The sequence below is a fragment of the Gymnoscopelus braueri genome (genome assembly GCF_963280865.1).
Source record: "Gymnoscopelus braueri genome assembly, chromosome: 11".
In the NCBI taxonomy this organism is placed as follows: Eukaryota; Metazoa; Chordata; class Actinopteri; order Myctophiformes; family Myctophidae; genus Gymnoscopelus; species Gymnoscopelus braueri.
In genome coordinates, this window is record NC_137613.1 from 42,850,493 (window position 1) to 42,871,026 (window position 20,534).

Below are 20,534 nucleotides of genomic sequence, written 5' to 3' on the forward strand. Positions count from 1 at the left end.
AATAATACAAATTATTACAGCAACAAATGTACTTACTCTCTTACTCTATATGGCATTTAAGGAATAACATAATCATACGCAATTAACAATATTTATTAATACAATTAATACATTATTAAATGAGGCTAAAGTAATTTATTTCTCCCTTGGTATTATGTTTAGACAGTTTTGCCGTGGTATGAGAGATGTGCAGTACACAAGTTCATTAACCAGACATGTTCTTTATTTACGTACTGTAACTTAATATAAATTATACAATCCTTATACAATCCTTATCTTTATCGAGTACGGGTGCACTGTGCACCCGTACTCCAAATAATAGTCATAAACATCACCTTACACCTCATTATCTTTTTATTTTAGTTTTTTTAAGGCCGTACTTGACATTGCATGGCATGAAGGATGAAATACAGTTTTATGGTTTAGGAAATAAACTAATACATTCACACGATAGAGAACACAAAACATTTAAAGCACAGATGAGTGACGTAGAACACACCTCAGACCAATCCACAGTTCTTTAGAGAATACCTGCTCTCTAACTGAAGTTATGTCCTCGACAACAGGGACTCAAAACTTTATGTACAGTAATTTTCTTATTCTCCTTTTAAAGATAGCTAAAACTCAAAAACTAACAGTTTCACTGTACAAGCCATTTGTTCTTTAAGACAAGCATAAATAATTATGCTACTGGCAGGAACTGGCAGGATATTAAATGTTTCTTTTTTAATAAGAACTTTATTGTTTCAAAGTAGATACACTTTACACCAGATATAAGTTCTTCTTGTACCCTTTGAGAAAAAGACAGAAAATACAGGTAGAGGTATACAGCATAAGTTGTATTCTAAAATACAAGTGGCTTTATATAAATTATGGCAAGTGGCTTTATGGCATATTCAGTGATGGAATGTGCTACACACTGTACTAATATCTCTTTATGTCAGATTGGACAGTCTGACTGTCCATGGTGTTGAGAGGAATGGCCAGTTGTTGAGCCTCTCTCTGGCCCTTGAGATTCATTTTGCCCAGGCAGATAATAGCCACCAGATTCCGAAGAGCCACGCGATATTCTTTGCGAACTAGGCAGTAGATGACAGGGTTGAAGCAGCTGCTGGTGAAGGCCAGGCAATTGGCCAGAGGGAAAAAGTACGTTTGAACAAAAAAAAACGAGGGACTGATGTCTGCGATGTCGAGTTGGATCAGGACACTCCAAAAGGTGAGGACGTTGTATGGGAACCAGCAGGCACAGAACGACAGCACCACTATTGCCACAGACCTCGAAACGTGGGCCTTTCGCTGAGTGTTGATCCCCTTCATTTTATGCCGACAGAGGAAACGCAGCAGAAGCAAATAAGAGAGAATGATGATCAGGTAGGGCAGCAGAAATCCCAGCACCACCCTCAGGAGCTGGTTTATTCCGAGCCAAGCCGTACCATCTGGGAAGCGGAGCAGGCATGCTGTGTCGTTGCCCATAATCCCCAGCTCGGCAAATATGGCTCTAGGTGCGGCGGCTACAAGTGCAACAGCCCAGATGATCACCACGGCCAACTGGGAACAGCTAACCGTGCCGCTGCACATGGGAGCAGAAGGATGGAGGGCGGTCACCACGGAGCAGTACCGAGTCAAGCTCATGGCGGTCAGGAAGAAGCAGCTGGCGTAGACGTTAAGCGCTGTGAGCAGAGAGACGGCCTTGCACGTGACCAAACCAAAAGGCCAGTTGTAGTCCAGTGCAATATCAACCGCCCAAAACGGCAGGGCCAAGGAGAAAAGCAGTTGAGCCACAGTCAAGTTGAACACAAAGAGATTGATGGTGCCCTTGGTGATGGTGTGCGTGGAATACAACAGGTACATCACCAGAAGGTTCCCCAGCATCCCGGCTATAGCCACGACAAAGTAGACCACAGAGATGACCGTCCGTAGCCAGGCGGAGCCATCGCCAGGAAAACTCAGGTCATAAAAGCTGGTGTTGTAAAGGAATTGAGAATCGTTGCACGGTGGCTCTTCACGGCATCTGTTGAGTTTGTCGAGGAAGTCAGACATTTCTGTACCCCTCAGGCAATCGTCTTGATGATTAAAGTTGCCAAACTAAAGTGGTTTCTCGTTTTCCACTTGTTCCCCCTTGTGCCACAAATATACAGATTAATGTTTTGGTTGTCTGGTTACTTTCTGATGAATGTTTTGGTTGGCTCGTTACTTTCTGGCAGTCATTAGTCCCTGCAAGGAGAAAGGAAATTATTACTGGAGACAGTGCAAGCTTGTGAGAAAATGAATACATTACATAAGGCTTAGAAAAGGGAATGCAAATTTCAAGACCTTAGAGTGGCAGCAGGTACATTAACAAGGTAATGAGTATGTTTATTCAACAACCACAACATCTTGCATGTGCTAATTCGCACCTGCCAGTTACAACTCAAAAACGTAAATGTTCTGTAGTCATTTGGAGAAGAAAAACATCAAACTACTACAATTCCCATAGGTAACATTGCCACTTTTGCTGTGGCAAATGCAAAACATAATTATAGTCGGTGCACCCTTTGAATCACTGGCTCAGTTACAGTTTACATAAGCAAATGTCTCTCTCTGCTGTTTATAGAGGTGTAGCTAAATTACTACCAATTAAATTATGCAAGAGGCTGTGCCAATAAAAGATCACAATAATGTACTTTCACTTTTTTTAAACAGTGTGCAAAAATATAATTTAAAGTCAATCCGGTATCCCCAATAATTTGGTAACGGAATGGTAGATTAGATTTGATCGATAAAAAGTGTTGCACTTATATATGTATTGATATGAAGAAACGGTTTATCTTGTTGTTTTATAGATTAAAGAGAAACTGAAAAGAATTGTGTTCAAATGCAAAGAATCTAATTTGAACACCCCAAACCCCTACAATTAGAAATCAGAAAATGTTAATGATGTAGAAACTGGAGTTGTGTGATACTACAAAAAATGCCATTAGTCAGTCATATAGGCCTACTAGCACATAATACAGTACTCAGATTAACAAATAATGGCATAATCCCAATTCTTTAAAGATCATAGCAAATGCAAAGACTATGTCAAAGGAAGAACCCACATATTCCATGATTTAGATGTGATAGATTTGAGTCAGTTATATTTAAAAGGGAAATTTACCAAACAACAAGAACCTTTTTTTTATTTTTTTTTACAGATGCTAAATGCATGGTATCCCATAGTTTCTTGAGGCAATACGCTCTCCCTGCATTCTATGTATTTGAATATTTACCTTGCTTATTTTAAGTCACTCTGGATATGAGCGTCTGCTAAAGCCTAAATTGAAATTGTAATTGTTTCTTGTGCAGAATGAGGGATAAAGCAACTAGACTAACTCCAGCTCTGAAAGGACTAATTCATGAAAGGAATGACGTGTTACTGACCTGTATGGAAGTATTTCATTTAAAAATCATGAAATGTAAAATACATTTAACTTAAAGGTATACATAACTACAGATAGGACAGGTCTAGTATGTGGAAGGTTCTTACCTCATTCTCATACACTTGCTCAATATTCAGTATTCAACAGTTATTTTCAGCCACAACTTATATTCCACAGCACGACGGTCATCTAAGTTACAGTAGTGTGGATGTCACCCCTCCTGTTCTCATGCTCCACCCCATCTGTAAGAGCCATATGAGCCATGTTGTTTCTCATTTTATGACGTCACTGCAGGGCATGGTCAAGGCCAAGGTTGCCAGGGTTACAGGCAAACAAAAAGGCAATGATCATGGACTGTACAGTGCATAGAGGAGGTCTTCATGAATCTGCTGCCTTCTCCTGTTCAATGACTTCTTTGTTGGGCAAGACGTTTTTCTCTTGCATCTCATCTTCTTGTCTTCTTCAACTGGGCCTTGTCAAATCCAGAAATCTCCTTCATGTCTGGTTTATCAGCCATGTTTGCATGATAGGTATTTAACCCTGTCCCTAATTAGGCGCAGGTGTTGCCAGTGGCAGAGGCAAACTGTTTTTGACTGTGATTCATGAGAGCTGGTGGTCTCTCGGTCTGTATCCACTGCGTTTGAATGTTTATTGTCTCCGCCAGGCCGAAAGGCATGGCGAGAGAGTATATTTTACCCCCTGTCCGTCCGTGTGTCCGTGTGTCTGTGTGTCCGTCCGTCCGTCCGTCCGTCCGTCCGTCCGTCCGTCCATCTGTCTGTGAGCAGCTAATCTCCGGCACCGTTGGCCCGGCCGCTACGAAACTGTGCACACACACTCCCTGGATGCCAATTCAGAACTTCGTTTTTCACATGGGCCTGTTAGAGCGCCACCAGCAGGCTGATTTCTGCAAAACCCATTTTTTAATATTACTCCTACAGATTTTATCCAAACGTCATGCAAATCGGTACACAGTATCTCTATAGTCATGTGATCAACCCGGATCTGTCCGATTTCCCAGATTCTATCCTGATTGGCTAAGGTTGCCTTCCAAAGTTTGTAGGTTTGGTCCGTTTTGAACAAAATGCCTCAAATCATGAACGCAGCTTGCGATTTCCGTGAAATTTCACACGCGCATTCCCACTAGGCCGAGGAAGAAATGCCACCCTTTTCGCATTGGCCTGTTATAGCGCCACCAGCAGGTCTAATTTAGAAAAACACATTTTTGGAACAAAATGCCTCAAATCATGAATGCAGTGTCCGATTGCCGTGAAAGGCCTAAGAAGAAATGCCACCCTTTTCGCATTGGCCTGTTATAGCGCCACCAGCAGGTCTAATTTAGAAAAACTCATTTTTGGAACTAAATGCCTCAAATCATGAATGCAGTGTCCGATTGCCGTGAAAGGCCTAGGAAGAAATGCCACTCTTTTCACATTGGCCTATTATAGCGCCACCAGGAGGCCACAATAAGTACCTGACCTGGCGGAGACCTGTGCTCCGAGGAGCACTTTTTCTAGTTTATTTATGTATTTATTGTATGCCGAAGTAAGTAAGTAAGTAAGTACATTTTATCTATATAGCACATTTCACATTTCACAGATGAGTCTCACAAAGTGCTTTACATACATCAATACAAACAACCACACGAAACAAAAAAGGCTGTACAAATTTCTCTCAGGAAAATAAAATCATGTAACGACAACAAACGCCTGTTCAAATAGTAGCGTTTTGAGTTGGTTTTTAAAAATGTCAACCGAGGCTGCGTCTCTCAGGATTTGGGGGAGAGCATTCCACAGTTTGGGGGCTTGAAAGGCCTTGTCACCCTTGGTTCTTAAATTTGTGTTTGGGGTCTTTAACAGACCCTGTTCAGCAGACCTTAGGGCCCTTTCCGGGACATAATCGTGGGACCAGATCGGTCAAATAACTTGGAGCCTGACCATGTAGAGCTCTATAAGTGAGCACCAGGACTTTGAACTAGACTCTGAAATTGATAGGGAGCCAATGTAAGGTGGCTAAGACTGGGGTGATGTGTGTGATGTAAGACTGTTTGTTCTGGTTAGCAATCTGGCGGCAGCATTTTGAATTATTTGGAGGTGAAAAGTGAATTGCAGTAGTCCAAGCGTGATGAGACAAATGCGTGAATGATCATTTCTAATTCGGGGGTGACAGATCGGCTAGATAATAAATTGTTTGTTATGTACTCAATGGACACTTTTGGAGCACATGTCTTAACTTCTCCAGCAACCAGTAGTACCTTAACTTAGTATAGGACTTGGCCGCTACACTATCCTTTTCTCTGCATATTCTGTCTGGAAATTATATGGGGGCGTTTCTAGCACCGCACCGGATAGATATGGTGTATAAATACGTAGATAATTTGTTTTAGTTGTTCATCTCTCTCCCTCTCTTCCCCTTGCCCCTATACAAAATGTATTGGTATAGCACCTTTCATGAGCTCAAAGTGCTTTACAGGGCAAGAATACAGTTACAGAAAAAGTACAAATAAATTAACAGTAAAGCAAAGAAAAGCATAAAACAACAAAATAATAGCAATAGAAGAAATCTTTCTGAAATGTTCAAAACGTTTCCAAAACATTCAACAATAGTGAAAAATAACATACGTGAGTTTGCAATGGGTGATTTGCAATATTTTCGAAACATTTTTGAAGGTATAAAATAGAAATAAAATACAGTGACTCCCCAGATGACAGTGGATCAGTGTACTCAAACATTAAAAAATAATCAATTTTTTTTTTTTTTTTAAGTAAAGAAATAATGAAAATACAAGCTCACAGCTTGTAGATCGGCTATTTTCACTATTAAACTGGGCTGAAGGGGTTCATTCATAACATAATACGTACGTTTGGGTTCTGGGAAGACGTAAGATACCCAAATGTATCTTTCTGGTCTCAAGTTAAAAAGTTTGGGAAACATGTGTGTACACATTGGAAGTAAACAAGGTCTGTACTCTTATCTTCAGACCTACCACATCACCCATAATCCCGGTATAATCAGCATGTTTAATTCTTTCCTGAATAATATGTGGTAAGGGGAAATTTAAGCTGATTTAAAAGAAAAAAATAATAATAATAAATTAATAATAAATTAAACAATAATACAAATTATAAATAAAAGATCAGGATCTTGGAACAATATCCAAGGCTTAAGATCCTTAAGCCCCCCTCCCCCACCCTACCCTACACTCCCTCCCCATTCTGACTGCATACTGACCCTTACTGTTACTGCACAAAGACATGACTACAGCATATAGGCTATTTAAAGATACAGCCATTTAACATTAATTGTAAAAATAAAAACTACAGTGTGAAGGCAAAAAAGGTGAGCTAAAACTGCATTGGAGAAAAAAAGAAATTGGAGAGTCCACTGGAGATATCTTGTTACATTTTCATATAACATTGTGGAAATACCAGTTGATACATTTAACAGTAGATGAGTGCTTTTATATCAAATGTTATGTCATTTGGAACCAATACTTGGCCCTCCACAATATGCATGGACTGTTTTTTTTCACTCAATTCAATATCATCCATACAGTACGTTTATTATTCAATGTTGAACTAAAAATTATAATGATAGAAGACAAAAAATAAAGGCAAAAAATAAAGGATCAGGCCTTAAAGATCAACTGAATGAATGAATGTATGTCGTTATTGCAGACTCATGGTCTATAGAACAACATACAATTACATACAACAAGGAACATAAATAAAAACAGTCCAAACGAACATATATAATCAGTTTTCTTCTATTTATGTCTGGGTCATTGTTCCAAGATTAGATTGAGCAACATGGATGCCTCTGATTGTAAACTGTTAATAGCGGAAAGCTCATCAGCAATTGAATGAGTAAACTAGATTAGGTTGGAATAGGCGGAAGGGTGGTGCAGTTGATTAATGCTGGTCTGCTTAAATTGTGCCATGTTCATCAAGTACTGTAGCTGGAAAAGAAAAAAACACATTTCCTTGAAACATTTGCTTTTTCAATACAGGGAACATGCTGACCTCAGCAATTACATAAAATTGATCTAGCATGTAGGTTAAAATGTCTTTCATTGTGGTAAGCTGGCCAAGAGAACCTAAGGGCTCTAATGGTTCTTTTGTTTAACTAAAGATTAACAAACTAATTGTACTCTTATGTACTTGCACACAAGGTGTAACAAGGGAAACCTTGAACCTTGAACATAATTTGGAGTCCTTTTATTGGTACATAAAACAAATTCAATGCTATAATCAACACATTTTGTCACATGCTTTATGGAATTAACCTTCACACACACAATAGGCTACTCACAATATCCACCAGAATCATTTAGGAAATGTAGAGACATTTCAGCCTATAATACATAATAAATGACATTTTATATAAGTGTAAAACTTCATAGAAAGGCCATACAAATGTACAATAAGGGTAAGAGTAGTGCAATTTCCTAGAGGTGGTGATGTTGCATGGTGTACTTAGCAAAAAAGCTCTGCTCTGCTAGACATTCTTTGTAGGCTGTAAAAGATAGTCTCCCAGAATGAAGTATGCTCTGAAGGCAAGGTGTTGCATTTTATAGAGTTATATTGTAACTTTTTCAGTTCTTATTTTTATACAGTTGTTACTTAGTATTTATGTAAAAGCACTTTTTCAAGTGGTGTTTACGGATTGAAGGCAGTTTGTTTTGTTTTGTGTTTCTTCTCGTCCTCGTTCAGGACTTAGACAGCCTCAGGGGGGGAAAACCTGCCGAGTCTCTTCATGGTGCCCTTGAGACTATATAGGCGCTTGCCTGTCCGCATCGGAATGAACAGGCTATAGTCCTTCCTGCAGCTGGCCAGGGATCGAATCCGACCCGAGGCTCTTTACTGCAGTGGTTCTCAACCTGTGGGTCGGGACCCCCAGGGGGGTCCCCACATGACTAAATGTAATGCCTCAACTCCAACAATTTCAAATGCTTGTCAGGGTGGGGGGTCCCCAGTTCAAATATGATTATTTTGGGGGGGTCCCCATGCAGTTCAAATATGATTATAATTATTTTGGGTGGTCCCCAGTTCAAATATGATTATTTTGGGTGTTCCCAGTTCAAATATGATAATATTTTGGGGGGTTCCCAGTTCATTTATGATTGTTTTGAGGGGTCCCCAGTACAAATATGATTATTTTGGGGGGGTCGCGGCCTGAAAAGGCTGACAACCACTGCTTTACTGCATGTCATGCCCCTTCTCTCTCCCACCTTTGCTGGCTCTCTGTTCAATATCTAATAATATAGAAATATTATCTGGTTTCATCTGACTATCTGGTTTCTGCTGTTGCTTGAAACTCTGTATAAAATAAATGATTTGCTTACATATGATTCGACTGTGATTGCCTTTTGGTTTATGGTTTGCCATCCCCTAAAGCATGTGACCCTTTGATGATAATTGGCTGCACCTGTTGTAAACTACAGTATATACCTCAGACTGTCATGATACTGAGGAAGATGCAGTAACATTGAAATGTGTTTGTGTTCATTTGCATAAAAAAAAAAGCAACAACTAAGTTCCATATTAGATGTGTGATAAAGAAAAGTACCATTTTATAATTGCATTTCTTGAACGAGCGTCTACAGTATCCTGTCTGTATCAGAGAAACAACTGGCTTTGTACATCAACATGAATTCCCTAGAGGTAGCAATACACTCTTTAGACATCTATGATCCATCATCAGTACCTCAACATGAGATGCATCCTAGGATAAGATAAGAGCAGTCACAGTGGTTTTACTCAAGTACTGTACTTAAGTACAGTTTTGAAGTGCTTTTACTTAACTGGAGTATTTCTAATTTGCAATACTTGTACTTCTACTCCATTACATCTGAGGCAAATATTGTACTTTTTTACTCCACAACAATTATTTGAAAACTTTAGTTAGTTGCTTTGTTGATTTTGATTATTATTACAGAACAAAAATTAACCACTTCAGCCCTTCAGCTATTTGAAAATAGCAGATCTACAAGCTCACAACGTGTCGCTGCGACGCGTTGTGAGCTTGTAGATCTGCTATTTTCAAAAGATTTTAAACTTGTGAAATGGGACATTCTGCATATTGAGTACCTTTACTCTTGGTCCTTTAAGTATATTTTGATGCCGTTACCTTTTTACTTTTACTCAAGTAAATTTTTTTGAATAACAGAATTTCACTTCAGTATTTCTACATTGCAGTATTGATTGACTTTTACTTAAGGAGAAAATTACTTTTTACATGGTCATTCAAAAACAAAGGGAGGAAGAGCTGCCTGCACGGTTCAGTGGCTTTCTCAACAGGTGATCTTCAGTAGAACAAAAAGTAGCCTACATTTTCCACCACTGAGAGTAGAAAATACACTATATGACTGAAACAGGACGACTGCATGCATACAATGGCATCACATCACATTTCTGTGTGGAGAAAAAAAAACATTTCCTTTGTGCTACTTTTTATGTATGTGCATTTGTATGCAGTTTGTATCTTTGTTATTGATGTAGACCTGAAGCACATGAGTCTTAACACAATACTTGATGAGCACATGAACAATTGTAATCTTTTAATCATTTAAAACAAAGCTCTTTATATTGATTGGTTGAATACTTTATTAGTCAAAATCGTGGTATAGTAAAACAATTTAGGCTAAAAGGATAAGTAAAAACACAAAAACACAAAAAAGTCCTGGGGACTCCTTTCCATTATTAACAATAACACTTTAGATAAACATTAAAGGTAGGGTAAGTGATATGATAAAAGGTTAAAAGCACTATATTCTATAATCATTGCAATGGAGCAGGGGGTCCTCGGAGACACTGCAGGGGGGGCCTGCAGTATTTTTTTTCTTTTTTTTTACACTAACCACTTGTACCCTCGCGTCCCTATTCTGGGGGGAACATTAGCCGAAAATAGCAGATCTACAAGCTCACAACACGTCTGCGGCTATTTTCAGCGAAGGGAAAAAAGAGCAGACCAAGTACCGAGCCAAAAGGTCAAGTTTACAAAGTATTGAGGTTGGTTAAATGTCTGCAAACACACATTTAACACAAATCCCTGCTATAGAGTGTTTTTTCAGTAACAGGAGTCTCCCCACCTCTCCAGCTCTTTAATAAACAGAAAATAAATGTTCAGATGGGTTGCCAATTTTAGCCAATGAGGAGAGACTACCCATTTATCAGCTTTAATTTTGTGTTCCAATTCCAATTCTGTCTGCTAGTTTCTTTGTTTCATCACTTCCAATTTAACTTCTTTAATCTGTATCCTGTGTGAGTTTTTTTTGATTGATTGAATACTTTATTAACAGTTTGCAGATTGTACAGAGTTGATATTGTTGAAAGGATAACACAAAAAGCCTATAGGGGCTTCTTTCCATTGTGGTCCTGTGTATTCAATTCATTAAGGAGAGACAGGGGGAGACTGTTATGGAACTAACACTACAGCAATGAGTATAGGCTACTATGAGAATATAGAGCTACTTCACACTTATTTTAACAATATCACTTATACCGACCTTTAATTGTCCAAGCTGAGAACTCACTGAGAATAATGCAGTCCAACGACCAGATTAATAAAATCCAGTGGTGGAAAAAGTACTCAAATTCTTTACTTATGTAAAAGTAAAGTATCAATACTGCAATGTAGACATACTCTAGTTACAAGTAAAAGTCTGGAATTCAAAATGTACTTTAGTAAAAGTACAAAAGTATTGGCATCAAAATGTACTTAAAGTACCAAAGGTAGAAAGTACTCATTGTGCAGAATGTCCCATTTCACAAGTTATTGTATGTCTAAAATGTATTAAAACAATCTTTTGAAAATAGTAGATCTACAAGCTCACAATGCGTTGCATTCAAATAATTGTGGTGGAGTAAAAGTATTTGCCTCTGAGATGTAGTGGAGTAGAAGTAGTAAAAGTACTGACATTTGAAAATACTCTAGTAAAGTAAAAGTACCTCAAAATTTTACTTAAAGGGTAAGACCACTTTGGTAGAGGTTTGGGCTGTGTAGTTACCTTGCCATGATGTAACTCCAAAGGTGCGCAAGAAATAAAAAATAATTGCTCCATTGATTAGAAATTGATAATTCAAAATATGCTCCTCATTGACTTACATTGTACGGTAAAACAGCTCTCAAAGTCACTCTTTTAGCACATAAATGAACCCAAACATAGCTGATTCAGACAATATAGAGCATCACCAAACCCAGTACTGTTTGTTTTTTTAATAAAAATGTCAACTTCCTGTTGATTTTACTATTTGAAGATCTGGATCCGGATCCACGGATCCAGTCCAGGTTTTCTACTTATTAAAAATGGCAAAATCAACAGGAAGTTGACATTTTTATTTAAAAAAAAAACAGTACTGGGTTTGGTGATGTTCTATATTGTCTGAATCAACTTTGTTTGCGTTCGTTTATGTGCTAAAAGAGTGACTTTGAGAGCTGTTTTACCGTACAATGTAAGTCAATGAGGAGCATATTTTGAATTATCAATTTCTAATCAATGGAGCAATTATTTTTTATTTCTTGCCCACCTTTGGAGTTACATCATGGCAAGGTAACTACACAACCCAAACCTCTACCAAAGTGGTCTTGCCCTTTAAGTACAGTACTTGAGTAGCCTAAATGTACTTAGTTACTTTACACCACTGCTAAAATCTAGAATCTATAATCTGTGTATCAGCTCAAGTGAAGTAGAGAAGAAGGTTATCTGTGGGAAGAGTGGATAGCAATGTTGCTTTGTTGCCCCCTTTGGTAAAACAGTGAAGCTACAACACTTCACAGCCTGGCCCAGGCTAGGCTGGATTACATTGCCCTTTCCCACCCTTATTCTCTTGCTTCAAGTGAGCCCCCTGGTGAGGACTGTACTGTAGGCTACTTAAGTAAAATTTGGAGGTATTTTTTATTTTACTGGAGTATTTCAAATTTCCAATACTTTTACTTCTACTCCACTAAATATTGTACTTTTACTCCACTATAATTATTTGAAAACTTTCTAGATTTTGATTATTATTTCAAAACATACATTAACCACTTCAGCCCTATATTTTGGCTATTCGAAAATAGCCGATCTACTGTACAAGCTCATCACAAGGCATTGTGAACGTGTAGATGTGCTATTTTCAAAAGATTTGTATACACTTTGAACTTGTGAAATGGGACATTCTGCACAATGAGTACTTTTGGTACATTTTGATGCCAATACTTTTGTACTTTTACTCAAGTATATTCTTAATACAGGACTTTTAATTGTAACAGAGTAAATCTACATTGCAGTATTGATACTTTATTTTAAGTAAAACATGTGAGTTCTTCTTAGTTCCATCACTGCCCTTTTGTACATCACCAACACTTTGCTGCTTGTACAATACCTGCATGAGAGAGTCAGTGAGCAACACAACCCTGTTGAATCTGTGCAACTTCAAGGTTCCTTGTTCAAAACAATGGATAGTCAACTGGAATGGCTTCTATTTGGAGATGTACGGTAGTGGCCAATCCTGAAGAATTGAAGAAATGCTCCACAACAATGGTAAATGAATATGACTTTATTTGCAAGAATGTTGTGTATTCATTTAACAAAGACACTATCTTATTTTCACACACATAAAAAAGATAGGATAATGCATGTATAGGAGAGGGCCTGAAGGCATGCAGACAACAAACTACAATGAAAACCAACTAAGAATTCCTCACACTGCCTAAAATATAGCCTACTTATAATCAAAACATTTGTTAGAGGAAAAAAAAGAAAGTGTTGTTCCTCAGACCTTCATCAGACAAAATACCAGTCTAAAATATGATGTTCTAAATGCAACTATGGACAGTGTGCATGCTCTCTCTGTTTGTTCCTATAAATTTTTGTTTCTGCAGTTGCCTTGTAGGCTACTGAAATGACAATTGAGTTGTTGTGACCATAGTAGAGTTATAGGCTGCAGTGATGGAAAGTAGGCTAACTAAGTACATGTAATCAAGTACTGTAGGCCTACTTAAGTACAATTTTGAGGTATTTTTACTTTACTGGAGTATTTCCAAATTTCAATATACTTTTACTTCTACTCCACTACATCTCAGAGGCAAATATTGTATATTGTTTTTGTTTTATTTTTATCCCACGATTTTGTAACCCCATTTTTTACACCCAGTGCCAATTGTCTATGTAATCCTGGGCACTACCTTCCCTCTGCCAACCTAGGGGAGGCCAGGGCCGAGCTCATGCCTCCTTCAATGCATGAGAGCCAACTGACCTTCTTGTCACCTGACAGGGGAGAGTTTCCCTGGTTGGACGTAGCGCGTGGAAGGAACACGTTATTCCAACCAGTTCCTTTCCCCTCCATCAGGTGCCCCGGCTGGCCAGGGGGAGTCAGTATAGTGACCAGGACTGCTGCATGTTTTTGTGAGGGTATCGCTAGGAGACACGGGGAGAACATGCAAACTCCACACAGAGAGGCCCTTTCGCCAACCCCACCTAGGGTATGGGCACTGATGACGCGGAGGAGAGAACACGCCTCCAGCGCCCAGAGCGTCCCCTGCGGGATTCGAACCCAGGACCTTCTAGCTGTGAGGCGACAGCGCTACCGACTGTGCCAAATATTGTACTTTTACTCCACTACAATTATTCGAAAACTGTAGTTACTAGTTACTTTGTGGATTTTGATTATTAGGCCTATTACAAAACATACATTACGCCCTATTTAAACTTTGTCTATTTGAAAATAGCCGATCTACAAGTAAAAATTTGCTAGCTGATCTACAAGCTCACAACACGTGAGCTTGTAGATCAGATATTTTCAAAAGATTTTAATACATTTTTGACATAATGATAACTTGTGAAACGGACATTCTGCATAATGAGTACTTTTACTAGTACTTTAAGTATATGTTGATGTCAATACTCTTGGACTTTTACTCAAGTAAATGTTGATTAGCGGACTTTTACTTGTAACCGAGTATTTCTAGATGGCAAACATGTGAGTACTTTTTCCACCACTGTCAACAAGGTTACTGTTACTGTAGCAATGGGATGAGCAATGGTTGTCGAATGCAAGCAGAGAACCACAGGGTGGCGCTCCTGTGCAGCAATTAACACCTGTGGCTTGATAGCCTCGCACACTTTAGAAGACAGTCAATCAACTCTACTTCCCTGATCCTTGTCTTGCAGGGAGACTGATACTGGGAGACTTTCATAACAACATGGCTGTTATTTTTCCATCTAGGTATCTTGGGAATTTCCCCTTCGAGGAGAGGTGAAGCTGAATTCAGATTTTGACTCCTAGAGATTTGATGCACTGATATATTTGAGCTGATGCATGTTTTTTTTTGGACAGGTTTTCAAGTGCAATATGTTGAAATAAGAGAACATTCTGACACCTTTACATACAGCCCACATTTACAGCACTAGGCAACACAAATAAAAAAATATCAAAAACAAAGCCCAGCAAGAATGAAAATGTATTTTAAAATGTATTTTAGTGTAGAAAAAGAGAGATTCAGAATGCTTAAAAGCATGGCACATTTGCCAGATTGTAGAAAACAGTGGTACTTTAGAGCCTAAAACACAATACCGAATATAATGGAATATTTCAACACAATTGACAAAGCACACTCTACTTTCAGTTATTACACACTTGTACACTTTAGTGTAGGGGTCTTCAACAGGGGGTCCGGGGTCCTCAGAGTTACTACATGGGGTCCGCCAAATCTTTGTGTGATGGGGAATAGCAGATCGTAGCTTGTAAATCGGCTATTTTCGGAGAGACCAAGTACAGAGCCAACGGTCAAGTTGACTAAATATTGAGGGTCTACGATCTGAAAATACACATTAGCATGAATAAAAGGTTTATCTGCAACACAGTTTTATACAGTATGTAGTGGGGATCCCTGCTTCATATCTCTGAACATTTTTGAAGACTAGTGCAATGGTTCTCAATCTGTGGGCCGTGAGGATATAGCAAGTGGGTGGGCCCCCAAATAATTGGCAAAACTGCTGCCACTGCTTTAGTGCACATGGAAATAAAAATTAATGTGTCTACTAGCTACGTCTCAATCTGCAATAATACTCAGTAGTCTGACTAGTTTAGGCTATTGCCTTAAAGGGAATTTATGCACAACACTTTATTTTCCTATGTGCTTATGGAGAATCCTGCCTTATTTCATAATGTACCGTAACTTATCCTGCACACAGAATCTTACGCACATCACCATTTCAGATTGACATGTCACGTGGAACTAAATAGACAACATCTATATCAGTCCGTCCGTCCGTCCGTCCGTCAGTCAGTCAGTCAGTCAGTCAGTCAGTCAGTCAGTCTGTCTGATTTTTCAATTACACTGGCTCCCTCCCTGTATGTCAAAGAATTGATTTCAAAATACTACTGTTGATTTATAAAGCATTGAATGGTTTAAACTTTAGGGCCTTTTTTTTCTTACTTGTTTTGTATCATGAACCATCAAAAAAGAGCTCTCAAGTCATCTGGGACAGGGTTGCTTTCTGTCCCACTCACAATCTAAACTAAACGTGGAGAAGCTCTAATGTTCAGTTGTGCACCAACATATCGGGAACAAACTCCCAGAAAACTCAGTTTTTTTTATTTAAAGCAAAAGAAAACTGTTCTGTTTGCCGCTGCCCTTTTATTGAGTTTTTTTTATCATTCTGCTGCACATCTTACTCTTATTTTTCTGTTACTTATTTTTATTGTATTGTATTCAAAAGCCATTTTATAATAATGATGTATTTGTTTGTATAGCGCTTTTCCAAACAAAGTAAATGTTTTTATTTTGCTCTGTCTCTGACTTAATGTCTTAATGCTTAAAGTTTTATGTAAAGCACTTTGCCTTGTGGTTGTAATGTGCTACACAAATAAACTTGCCTCCTTACCACAGGTGGGGAGCCCCCTGGAATGTGTGGGGGTCAAGATTCTGGGCCCTATTCCTGTTATGGAGCCGCTACATCATAGTATTGATATACTTCACCAATGTGGTTCCAGACTAGAGTACTACTACCACAACAACAGAGAAACTAGATGTCGATATGTTCTGCCAGTTTGGTGTGCTTGAAGAGTTCCACAATGGCAGGGAAGCAACTTTGAGGCCCACAGGTGATTTAATCAAAATCAATGGGGGGTATAAATTAACTCACCACACACAATTACCAAGACACATGGTGTGTCTTGGTTGATGCTGTGCGCTTGGTTTACCACACCACCTCTTGTGCTGTCATTTATTTACTATTTACATTGAAATAATTGAAAACATAGAGATAGCTAGAAATGACAGTGGCACACTAAAAGTGCCTTCTGTCTGTCTGTCTGTCTGTCTGCCTGTCTGTCTGTCGGTCTGTCTGTCTTATTTTTCTTCTTTTAGAATATGTTGTATATGTATATACAATATGTAATATATGTCTTTCACATCAGGACATTGTAATGATCATTAGGAGTTATTAGAACATTAGAGTTCAGAGTTGTATGAATGTAGAATCATGTGCAGGATGTAATTTGCATACAGATGTGAGGGAACTTAACTACATTTATTTTATACATCTTATTTTAAAAGAAAAGTCCTCTCTCACACACTTATGCCAGTGTGCCAGTGATTACCCTCTCCTGTGCCAATGTTGGCACCTGTGCCACGTCGGCTGACAGACTAAATGCCAACTTTTGCCAACCAAATACCAGTCTGTTGCAGTCTGAAGTAGTCTGAAATAGTCTGAACGAGTCTGTTTGATGGAGAGTCACCTTAAGGTTGCCGACCCCTGGTATAGGATGTTAAAGCTGCAATTTGAAATTTTCATGGTTCATATTTTCTAACTGCAAAAAGGGGTTTCACACCTAACACAATTAAAGTTATTATTTAGCCCAGGGGTCTTCAACGTTTTTCAGCCCAAGGACCCCTTAGCTGAGACGAGAGACGAGATGAAGCAGGGATCCCCACTATTGTATAAAATTGTGTTGCAGATGTAACTTTTTTTTATAGATTTCATAGACAGCTGCATAGACTTGTGTATGTTGGATTCATGTTAATGCATTTAACCAACCCTCAATACTTTGTAAACTTGAGCTTTGGCTCTGTACTTGGTCTGCTCTTTTACACCAAACGTCCTCAGAATAGGGATGCTAGGGTTCAAGTGGTTACTGTAAAAAACAAAAAAACTATCCTATCAGTGATAGGATAGTTTATTTTTTTTACAAATCTTTGTGTGATATGCTATCACACAAAGATGTGGTGCCCCCCCTGTAGTAACTCTGAGGACCCCATACGCCTATACGGGTCCCAGACCTGATTTAGATCCCTGATTTAGCCTGTATATTTATTTGGGGGGGGAGTTGATCTCGCCTATAGGGTTCTCTCTCTCTCTCTCTCTCTCTCTCTCTCTCTCTCTCTCTCTCTCTCTCTCTCTCTCGTCTCTCTCTCTCTCTCTCTCTCTCTCTCTCTCTCTCTCTCTCTCTCTCTCTCTCTCTCTCTCTCTCTCTCTCTCTCTCTCTCTCTCTCTCTCTCTCTCTCTCTCTCTCTCTCTCTCTCTCTCTCTCTCGTGTCAGGTATTTCAATCCTCTACTTTTTCTTTCAATCTCTCTCTCTCTCTCTCTCTCTCTCTCTCTCTCTCTCTCTCTCTCTCTCTCTCTCTCTCTCTCTCTCTCTCTCTCTCTCTCTCTCTCTCTCTCTCTCTCTCTCTCCTCTCTCTCTCTCTCTCTCTCTCTCTCTCTCTCTCTCTCTCTCTCTCTCTCTCTCTCTCTCTCTCTCTCTCTCGCTCGTGTCAGGTATTTCAATCCTCTACTTTTTCTTTCAATCTCTGTCCTCATCGCGCGATTTGCCCTTGGCTTTTGTCCAGACTAGAGAGCCGGTGTTGCCATGTCCGCTTATTATAAGCGACTTTGGGCTTCTTTTTCTGTAAAGTTTTGCTTGTAAATATTGGCAGCTGCGGTAGCGTAGCGGGATGTGTTTTATTTGGGCTTGTTTCTAAAGTGTAGTTGTTTATATGGGCTTGTTTCCTAATGTCGTTTAAACCAGTGGTTCTCAAACATTTTCATGTCAAGGACAACAGGACCCCCAAATTAATATGTATTTGTCCGTGGACCCCTCATCTGAAAATGTTTTATGCCAGGGAACCCTGTACAAGATTTGTATTTTTTTAAATGTTTCAGAAATATTCAATTTTTTCCACATTTTCTTCAAGATTCTTTTTGAAAATAGCCGATTGTGTTATGTCAAAACGCTCGCCCCAAAACACAGTCGCCCCGGGGCAAATCCGGCGACCTCGGAACGGTCTCAGTAAACTATGCCTAAAACTATTTAGCCTAGTAGGCTAAACCCAACCTAAATGTAACCTCAGTAAAACTGTGCCAAAACCTAACCTTTATATTATTCCTAAACTTAACCTCAGTAAAACTATGCCTAAACCCTAAATGTATTTCTAACCTTAACGTCAGTAAAACAAATACAAGAATACAAGAACTGCTGGGGGTGGTGAGGGGCAGGGTGTTTGGAGGCGAGTCTTCCGGTTACCGTTTAAAGGGCAAAGGGGCTTGCTTCTTTTGGGCTTGTTTCATAGACCTGGTTGCCTATGTCTCTCGCAAAACCTGGCAACCCTGTAAAGTGAGCGGCTCAGCAGCAGTGTGCGCTCTGCTGGCCAGTGGCTCCGCGCCGCGCTGAAACCAATCGGTGTCAAGTATGAACAGGGCTTTAGAATTGTTGACCTCCCGACCGTTAAACGTAGACTGTGGACGGACAGATGGACGGACGGATGGATGGATGATTAGGACCGAATAACAAGACAGGGAAAACTCACTGGAAAGCTTCAAGAAATCGGAATCGGAGTGGTGGAGGATGATCATCTAATGTTGACAACTTTTACAGCCTCGATCGCTTCCCCGATCTGCTCGAATTCTCCCCCCATGGGCTGATCGTCTAAACACAAGGTAAGGATAAGGAATCCGCGTACAATAGGCTGATCTATGCAGTGAAGTTAGCCGCTCGGATCAAGACGATCGTAGATGTGTTTGATCGATTTTTGACACTTGCACATCTATCATAGATACGAAAGTAGAAGTCAGGCTCGATAAAATACATCTACGATGGATGGTCTTGATCCAAGGCTACAGTGAAGTACAGGTGAACCTAGCCCTAGAATGTCTGTGATCTTACATACATTTCAAGTATTCCAAATACACAGTCATAGATCTCTCTCGGTCCCCCACTGTGTAGTGCCTATCTGCGCGGCCATAAAAGTGCTCTAAACTCCGTCTGTACTCACCCAATAATTAATTCCTAAGACGTGTAGTCATATTTTGTCCTCTAGTTTCATATCCATGTGAAAGTTCTGCCAGAAAACGTGTGTTTAGTCAAATATCTCCACTTTTTCACGAGCTGCACACGGACGTGTTTCTGTACGACGCGAGGGGCCAGGAATGATTGCAGCACTGAATATACGTAACTTCCTTTAGGACGCACAAATGTTTGGGACACACAATTGGCAGGTGATGATTCATTACCCCACAGCAATCACAAGCACCTGTCAATTGTGTGTCCCCAAACATTTGTGCGTCCTAAAGGAAGTTACGTATATTCAGTGCTGCAATCACTCCTGGCCCCTCGCGTCGTACAGAAACACGTCCGTGTGCAGCTCGTGAAAAAGTGGAGATATTTGACTAAACACACGTTTTCTGGCAGAACTTTCACATGGATATGAAACTAGAGGACAAAATATGACTACACGTCTTAGGAATTAATTATTGGGTGAGTACAGACGGAGTTTAGAGCACTTTTATGGCCGCGCAGATAGGCACTACACAGTGGGGGACCGAGAGAGATCTATGACTGTGTATTTGGAATACTTGAAATGTATGTAAGATCACAGACATTCTAGGGCTAAGGTGAACCCAAACAGGCGGTGCTGTGCCATGCATGCAGTTTATACAGATCGAGATCATTGTTTTGTACTTAGGCTACTGGTTCAAGGCAGTGCATTGTAAGTTCGGGACGGGGGTGATCACTGATCAGGCCAATGTTTTATGAGGGTGAAAGTTGTGCTCCCACATCAAACAGTGAACCAGCAAGCCAGTGATCCTCAGTAAATAACACTGGGACAATGTCCTGTGTGTGGAGGGCAAGGCTGCAACAATCATGCTCTATTCACTTTATTATGAACACAAGTGG

At 39.6% G+C, this 20,534-nt stretch overlaps 1 protein-coding gene across 1 annotated transcript; it reads right to left on the reverse strand.

Moving 5' to 3' along the window:
- Nucleotides 1–924: 924 nt before the first annotated feature.
- Nucleotides 925–2,040, reverse strand: LOC308095654 (relaxin-3 receptor 1-like; the record flags this gene model as incomplete). Its single annotated transcript, XM_080442701.1, has 1 exon — nt 925–2,040. The coding sequence occupies one exon, from the start codon at nt 2,038–2,040 to the stop codon at nt 925–927; it is 1,116 nt and encodes a 371-aa protein (XP_080298827.1).
- Nucleotides 2,041–20,534: the final 18,494 nt, after the last annotated feature.